The sequence below is a fragment of the Bidens hawaiensis genome, unplaced genomic scaffold, assembly GCF_021521415.1.
Source record: "Bidens hawaiensis isolate Kalapana, Puna unplaced genomic scaffold, B.hawaiensis_p1.1 tig00000001_1, whole genome shotgun sequence".
Lineage (NCBI taxonomy): Eukaryota > Viridiplantae > Streptophyta > Magnoliopsida > Asterales > Asteraceae > Bidens > Bidens hawaiensis.
In genome coordinates this window covers 3,971,703-3,980,994 of record NW_027491014.1, presented here as the reverse complement: position 1 = coordinate 3,980,994, position 9,292 = coordinate 3,971,703, and the positions used below count along the sequence as shown (strand labels likewise).

The 9,292-nt window shown below is 33.8% G+C and overlaps 1 protein-coding gene across 1 annotated transcript; it reads left to right on the top strand.

Annotated features, from left to right (window-relative positions):
• The first annotated feature begins 5,524 nt into the window (after positions 1-5,524).
• LOC143593591 (uncharacterized) lies at positions 5,525-7,617 on the top strand. Its single transcript, XM_077073389.1, has 2 exons — positions 5,525-5,998; positions 6,071-7,617. Exons 1-2 carry the CDS (start codon positions 5,525-5,527, stop codon positions 6,581-6,583), a joined length of 987 nt encoding a protein of 328 aa, XP_076929504.1. The 3' UTR covers positions 6,584-7,617.
• Positions 7,618-9,292: the final 1,675 nt, after the last annotated feature.

Sequence of the window (9,292 nt, the reverse complement as noted above, 5' to 3'; positions counted from 1 at the left end):
GAGAGATGGAGGCAGATTGTGGGAGGGGGATTAGAGTTTGGTTTTGTTTTAATGTTATTTTAATCAACATTTACATGAATAGCCCCTTATTAAACGAGTTTTGACTTAAATGAGCAATTTTAACACCAAATCGGGTCATAACGAAACATTATGAATAAAATACTAACTCAAGCTAATAAAATAAAGAATCGTTGATATTTGTGTTAAAAATTATTTTATAAAAGCCAAACACGTACAACTTACACGCAACGGAATGCAATTTCATGAGACAAGCTATGAACTAAAAACATAATCATTTGGAATGTAATTCACATAGATAAATTTATAAACATATGTTCGAGATATTATTTTCATATTTCACCAACGTTCGGGTCATATTCGCGTGATTCGGTAATTCCCGAATTACCGCTATGTGAATTTTTGTGCAATAACCGACACACTTAATTAATCCTAATTAAGTGAAATGCATAAATAAATGCTTGAGATAACTGAGTTTGCATTAATGGCACTAAATCGTAAACATAAATGAGTAAGCCACAAAAATAACATAATAATATTTAAAAAATAGACAAAACATCGAACATTGTGGTGGCAAATCAACGCAATTTCAGTCGGTATCGATAGTATCTGCACTAAAGTTTATTTTATGAGGTTTTAAATATTCATTTTTTTATTTTGCTACGGATATTGGTACCAAGTTTTTGAAATCTTTTATATGATACGTGTTTTCTCAAGTTTGCTATGGATTTTATTATTTACTTTATGAAGTTATTTTCATAATACATATTTTCTCAAGTTTGCAATGGATTTGTCTACCAATTTAATGAAGTCGTTTATATAATACTTATTTTCTTATATTTGCTATGAGTTTTGCTACCATCTTTATGGAGTCACTTTTAAGATACCCATTTTGTTAAGTTTTTTACGGATTTTGCTACGATTGTTTTTTTTTTTTGCAACGAAATAATCATAGAAACATTGTAGCAAATTGTGTCCCTAGCAAATCCGTAGTTAATCGTAGCAAAAATTGTGACCGATTTTTTCCGTAACAAAAATCCACAGCAAATGCCTTTTTATGTAAATCGGTTTTTTCTATTATTGAATTACCATACTGGTTTTTTTTCGTTATGGAGTTACGGTAAAAATGATATATTTCTTTTTAAAGCAGCCTGAACTTTTTTTTATCACCTAATCACTATGAATGTCAAGTTATTTTAAGGTATTCAAACGCATGTTTACAATAATAATTGTTGACAAATATCTCTATTATTTTGCTACGTGAAAAATTTTGGAAAATTAGTTTTAAATTTGTTTTCTTTTCCTACTACTTTGTAGTGAATTTTATGTTAAATTTTTATTTTTTCAATTTTTCTACGAAATTTGGTACGAAATTTACTAAACTTTATGTTATAAAGTTTTAAATATTAATTTTCTTTATTTTGTTACGGATTTTTGCTACCAGTTTCTTTAGGATTCATTTTTATGATACTTATTTTCTCAAGTTTGCTATGGGTTTTGTTACCAATTTTAGGATTTTAGTTTTTATAATACTTATTTCCCAAGTTTGCTACAGATTTTGTTACCGATTTTATGATCTAATTTTTATAATACTTTTATCTCAAGTTTGCTACGGATTTTGCTATGGGTTTTTTCTTGGAACGGAATATTCGTAGCAAAATGTGTCCCTAGCTAATACGTAGCTAATATGTAGCCAAAATTGCTACCAATTTTTTTCGTAGAAAAAATTTGGTGGCAAGTACCTCTTTATGTAATAGTGTTTATAAAAGAATTCACTCCGGCTTTTCTTTATATCGTTAGAAACAGGATCAAATACATTTTATTCTTAACATGAAAACGGTGAGAACCAATTGGTTGTTATGATTAGGTTTATGTTTATAGGTGTTTGCTGCTATTTTTTGTTCGTATTTGCTAATTTTCGATTATGAGACGTTATAAGTATTTGCTGATTTATATTTTGTTGTTATTATTAGATGTATTCTTTTGTTGTTACAAGTATTTGCTGGTATATGATGTTATTATTTTGTTCTTGATTTTAATCTTTTGTTGTAATTTTTAGGTTCTTTTCTTTGTTATTATAAGTCATTGTTTATGTAGATTGGTATTGTAGTTGGTATTGTTTCTTACGTTCTCATTTTTAAATAAATTAGCATTATTTCCTACGTTCTCATGTTAAGATCAAAATGTACATGAACCTTTCCCTATATTGTTATACTTTATAAGGAATTCACTCCGGTTTATGAGTACTGTAATTTAACCTGAAAAAAAATAAAGTATACCACCAACAACAATAAATCTAGTTATATTTCAAATTACTCTTCTAATCAACATTACAAAAATATCACTTTGTGTGATATAGATTTTCTTAAAATTTAAAATAATGTCACCACCAAATTACTTCTAGATATCCTTCAATTCGTATGATTTGTTCATTTATATATTCATCTATAATCTATAATATATATAAATAAAACCATAAAAATCTTATGTCGTGATGTGGTCGCTCCCTATTTTTTTAGAGTCACCAGATTTACTTGATTTTTAAATGAAGGTTTTTCATACGTTTGACCCGAATTTACAGGTATGAGTCTTATCAAACTCATATACTAGATAATTTACCAAGATAGCAGATTATCTATTTTTTTTTCAAAATTTTGACATTACATAGTATTTTTTAAAAATTGCATAACTAGTAAAAAAATGCAAAAATAATTTTAAAATTACAAAAAGTGCAAAAAAAAAGGTTGAAATAATGAAAACAAATCACCAATTTCTCTAAAAAATACGATTTTTTATAAAAACAATACCAATGTTATTTATAAAACCGTAAAAATTTTTGGGATGCTATGCACATTGTCGCAATTTTTATAATAATAATAATAATAATAATAATAATAATAATAATAATTAATAACAATTATTATTATTATTATTATTATTGTAATTTTTTTCAAATTTCAAAAAACACTATGTGATATCAAAATATTTAAAAATAAAAAAAACTTAAATAACCTTCTATCTATGTCAAATATCTAGGATTGAAGTACTAAATAAAGGTTATGTTACCTAAATAAAACAAAACTTTAAACTAATGACATGATTGAAAAAAATAACTAAAACTTAGTTACTATTTAATGAGATAGTCTCTTTTTTAAATAGTAAATTTTATAACATGCCCTTGATTTAAAATAGAAAAAACAAAATATTAGACAGCCCTTTGGGTTTCTTTATCCGTGAGCTTCACGTAGCTAGTTTTGGAAAAGGCTGACATCGGTTGTAAATCAATCCATAACATGCCAACCGAACGGAATGGAATTTAACGGAAGCGATTGCGTTAACATGCCAGGAGGATTTATAGACTTGTGGTACCATGGAGAAGAGTGGGAGTTTGGGTGTGTGTTGGATCATGTTATTATTTAGTTTTGCAAGGCCTTATATTAATTATCAAACAGTAAACCACAACTTCCTATAGAAGCTATGAACAAAATATAGGCTGATGACGAGCATGTTTGAAATTGAATTTGAGAACATTTTATTGGCTTATTGGTTTCTCAAAAAGATAATAACTTAAATAGTGTCTGGCAATCACAAAAGTTCCTTTTATTTTAGCTTTTTGAAATAGTTACAAAACAGTTTTTAAAAACTCAAAACCCTGACTTTTCAAAATGGCTTTTTGAAAAAACCAATAAGCCAATAAGAAGTTTTCAAACCTAATCCCAAGCATATAGTGCTCGACGTGATGGTTTTGATTTTAGTCCATAATTTTCGGAGTAAATTGCTAATTATAACTAATTTTATTATTCTGCTATTTGTCTCCCTGGATAATATACTCATTCGATGGGTTTCCCCCTGAAAAAGAATTTGCGATGTATGTACCACTGTGTTTCTCCGGCGGGATCTTCTGACTCCTACCGTCAGTTGACCCATCGTTGACCGTTAATGTCAAAGGGTAATAGCGTCTTTTCCTTATTTGCACACCCCTGATTCAATAAAACCCCCAATTTAGGGTTTTTTCTCCAAACACCCAAATACAAAGCAACCGTTCGAACATTGAACCCCTAATTTTTCCGATCACCATTAAAATCAAACGTCGACTTCACACATCGCAATGTCGACCTCGTATTCTATTAGGCCGGACAGTGAGTATTGTGACCCAGACGACCTATATGGTAAGGTTTTACTGTTAGCGTTAACGGCTGAATGGTTTTACTGTTCGAACATTTTCATTTTTTTGCTTGATTGTTGTTAACGGCTGAATGGTTGTTATAGGTAAAAATTATTCAAATGAGTTCACCATAAAACTTTTCCATGGAGGGTCTTTCGCTACCGAGGGGCAGCGAAGATACGAAGGGGGGAAGATCACTTACATTGATGAAGTTCAAGTTTCTAAATTTTGTAAAAGTTTGTTGCTTGGAATACTTTGTAAGTTACAATATGGTTGTGGTACAGCTTTTTTTTTCATTACAAGCATCCGCGTATTAGTTTGGACTTGGGTTTAAAGCCGTTGGTTGAAGATTATCATTTTCAAGATGTTTGTGATATGATTAGAGGTAGTGATGGTATAGGTACTCACATTGTTGAGATTTTTGTAGAACATGGCAGGACTAGTGGTATAGGTATTGTAATTGTGGTCTATGATTCTGGATTTGTACCTGGTTTTGGTTTTGATAGTGTTCATGAAGTGAGTGGTCAAAGTGTCCATGAAGTGAGTGGTGAAAGTGTCCACGAAGTGGGTGGTGAAAGTGTTGATGAAGTGGGTGGTGAAAGTGTTGATGAAGAGAGTGCTGAAAATAGTTCTAGTGAGGAAGATGATGACAGTTATGATAGTGATCGATCAAATGAAAGTGATCCTGAGTATACGGCTGCCTTTCAAACACCCTTGGAGGATGTAGAAGTTGACATGAGGTTGTATAAAGCTATTGTAGATTTTGATGTGGTAGAAGCAGCAGCTGATCATATTAGTGATGATGATGGTTTAAATCCTTGCATGGATAACTATGAGAGCTCTGATGATGAGCGCCTGAGTGTGTTGAATAGTATGCTAAGAAAGTTCAAGGGTAAGGAAAGGAATAATGATGATGAGTGTCCATTTTATGTTGGTCAGTTAATACCATTAAAGGAAACACTGAATGAAATGGTTAAAAGTTATGCTATTCATGCTAGAAGATATTTGTATATCAAGAAGAATGATCCTTTAAGGTTTAGGGTGATTTGTTTGGGGACCAATCCTAATTTGGTTGCTGGTGAGGGGTCAAATGTGTCAAGTCAGGAAAAGTTGAAGGTAAAAAAAAGGGAAATGAAACCCACTTGCCCTTGGACGCTGCATATCTCAAGACAAACTCTTGAGGATAATTGGTGTGTGAAGGCCATTCCCAGAAAACCCGACTGTCTAAGACGTAGAACAATTGGTTTGTACACAATGTCTACTATTGCCAAAGAGATTGAGGTTGAGCTACAAACCACCCCCAACTTATCTGCCAAAGAATTAAAGGCCAAATTCTAGCAGATGCATCAAGTACAACTTTCTGAATCCAAGATGAGAAGAGCAAAGACAAAAGCCTTGCAAAGGAAGGATGGTGACTACACCAAACAATACACCCACCTCAGATCCTATATTGATGAGCTTCTAAAAGCAAACCCAGGTAGTACCATTAAATTAGATGTTGAACCATGTGCTAAACCTAACCTTAAAACAAGGCAATTTAGAAGGATATATGTGTGTTATGCTGCTTTGGTTAAAGGATTTAAATTGCTTGGTAGAGAACTTCTTGGGTTGGATGGTTGTTTTTTGAAAGGAAAATACCCCGGACAGATTTTGACTGCTGTCGGGACGGACGGTAACAATTGCTTGTATCCTGATGCCTTTGCAATAGTGGAAGACGAATGCTCAGACTCATGGAAATGGTTCTTAGATCTCCTTGGAGATGATCTTGACTTGCCTCATGATGCCAATTTTACTTTCATAAGTGACCGACAAAAGGTATGTACACTTAGGATATATTTGTAATAGGCTAACTCATGTACACTAATTATGGTGATTTTACTGTTGTAGGGACTTATTCAAGCAGTTGAGAGTGTTTTCCCTAGGGCAGAGCATCGGTTTTGTTGTAGACACATCCATGAGAACTTGAGGCAAACCTGGAAGGGAGATTTGTATAAAGGCTTGTTTTATAGGGCAGAATTGGCCACTTTTGTCCCCTACTTCAGCATGGTAATGGAGGAGATTAAGAACACAAATCTTGATATGTTTCTCTGGCTTAGTGAGATCCCGGCAACAAGATGGTCAAGATCACATTTTTCAGGAAGGGAAAAAAGTGATATGTTGCTGAACAACCTTTGTGAATCTTTCAACAAGAAACTTGTTGGAGCAAGAGACAAGCCGATCATTACATGCTTGGAGTATATTAGAAAGTATTTGACCATGAGGATTGTGACTGTGAAGAAGATGCAAGCCACTGCAAGAATCCCATTAACACCGCAAGCAACAACAACATGGGATGAAATCCAAACAGAAGCAAGCAAATTGACGGTTATGATGGTTGATGGTGTTACTTACCAGGTATGAAATTTTGCATGACTATGATATTACAATCAATCTTTTGTTAATATGCAAGAATGTTCATAGGTTAAAAGTCTGAGAAGCCAATGTGTGGTGAATGTGGGGGATAAAACTTGCATGTGCAGGAGATGGGACTTGACAGGTATGCCATGCAAACATGCTGTGGCAGCCCTATATAACATGATAGAAAACAACTTGTATGTCGGTCCATTGGAGAAGTGGGTTGATGAAGCTTACTGGTTAGACACTTGGAAGAAGGTGTATAATCACCAAATCAGGCCCATACCAGGCCCTGTGTAGACACCATCAAATTGCCCGACAATATTATCTCCTCCAAAACATCATACCCAGATTGGCAGACCGAAGAAGAACAGGAAGAAGGCACTAGGTGAGAAGAAGAAAGTTGCAGCTAGCAAGAAGAGGAAGAGGAAGATTGAAGAGGTTCAGGAATTGTTTTTTGTAGGAGGAAGACTTACCAGGTTGGGGCATGAAAAGAGTTGTGGAAGATGTGGACGTTACGGAAACAACATCAGAATTTGCAGGGCACCAATTGAACAATAATGATGTCATAAAGTTGTGTTTGAGTTAGATTGATGGTGTTTTTTTGAGACTATTTAAGACTTTTGTTTTGAACTTTCTGGTACCATGTCATGGTTTCTGTTTGAAACAATCTTAAGACTAGTAGCATGTGTGTTTGATTTGGGACTTGATAGTTTTGGTATGCTATGTTTGATTTGGGACATGATAGTTTTTGTAAGCTATGTTTGACAGTATTTTGCTTAATGCTTTTAAAACTAGTACCATGTAGGCAAATAATGGAAACATTACAATAGTCAAATTAAACTAAAATTCAAATGCAAACAATACTAGAGCCAACTACAATGTTACTTCCAATGACAATCATCGTTTGACCAGTCAGAGTCCCACATTGGATCGTCTTCATATGAATCATGGTAGTAATCTTCTTCCAGCTCACTGATGTACTTGAAAGCTGCTTTCACAACCTCAGGGTCATAATCATCACCAGGATCCATCTCACTTTCTTCACTTGTTCTAAATAAGTCATCTTCTTGCACTAAATAAGCCATCAATTCATCTTCACCCAATTGATATTCCTTATCTTCTATTTGACTTTTGTCTTGGTCAAACTGAACATTCTGATCATCCTTCCCCAACTCAATATTCTGATCATCCTTCCCTAACTCAACATTTTCAGTTTCATCATGGCTGCAACATGATTGATAATGTGGAACACAAATTTAAGTAAATATATGAAACAATAAAGAGACTGTAAACATTTAACATAAACTACAATAACAACAACAAAGATTACATTATCCAATACTAAAAATACAATGTTAACAACTAATCAATAAACCCAAACATAAACAAAGAACAAAAACCAACTAATTGCTAGCAACATCTTCAAGCTTGTTACTTCTTTGGTTTTCATTCTTGCAAAATCATCTTTCTTGTTCATCATCTTCACCATTGCTTGTATTACCTTTTCACAACTAGGGCATGTGGGATCATCAGCCCATTTTAGCCATCCACAACTCCTCTTCTGTAACGGACTAAATATATCAACAAACAAACAACCCTAATTCGATTCACAATTCACAGATTACCAAATCATCATCATCGATTAACAGATTAACAAACAAACAACCCTAAAATTGACCTAAGCAACACGAAAAGACAGACCAAATCAACATCGATTAACAGACTAGAACCCTAATTCCTGAGTAATTAAAACTTACACAGCACAAGAATCGACGCACCGGGTTTGCATCGGTCTTGGATATCCGGTGTAACACCCCGTAACCGCAGCGGAAACGTAAACGGGATGCAATAGACACATCTGATATCAACAGCATTGCTTATAAAGAAAACACCACTACATTAATTTACATCACATTACATTGTTCCGAGTTTAGTTACCGTCTAGGCGATAGCACATAAGTTTTACCAACATTACATAAACACAATTAATACAAAATGATCACTAAGCTTCCACAAAAAACACGCATCATCAAGCATGTAGCACTTATTCCAGTTTGGGAGTACCTAGAAAGCATGGAAAGAAAACGGGTCAACTACGAATAGTTGGTGAGTTTCACTAATTTAAACGACAGTGAAAAATCATTATAATAATCATATATTAGCGATGTAATTATGCTGAGCCCACAAGTGAAACCTCTGACTATCACACACAACCCCCGTGGCATATCCCCCGCCCACGGACCTGCCCCAAACCGCTATGTCTAACATTACATAGCAAAATATATAGAACAACAAAATAGACATGTGCAACTGGCTGGGAAACATCAGCAAATCCATGCCGGACCAGTTGGGTTTGTCAGACCAATAGTACTATTCACACTCTACCGGCTTTCAGTTAATCACTCGTGTTGCGGGGCCTTACAATATTAGCAACTCAGACAATTACCATCTTAGTACATTTCCGTACGATTCCCGTACAATAAAATATATATAAATCCACGCAAATCCATGCGTTCAGTATGTACTTAAACATTTTAATAACAACATGCTTTCCGCCCCGGGAAAATATTTAAAAACAGTTCAGAAAAAGGGGCTCGTGAAACTCACCTTATCGCAAGCAGTAACACAGTATGTGAGCTAATAATCCGGATCTGTAATACGATCCCTAAATTTGTTACTATACAATCACCATTAATATAACTTTAACCGTGT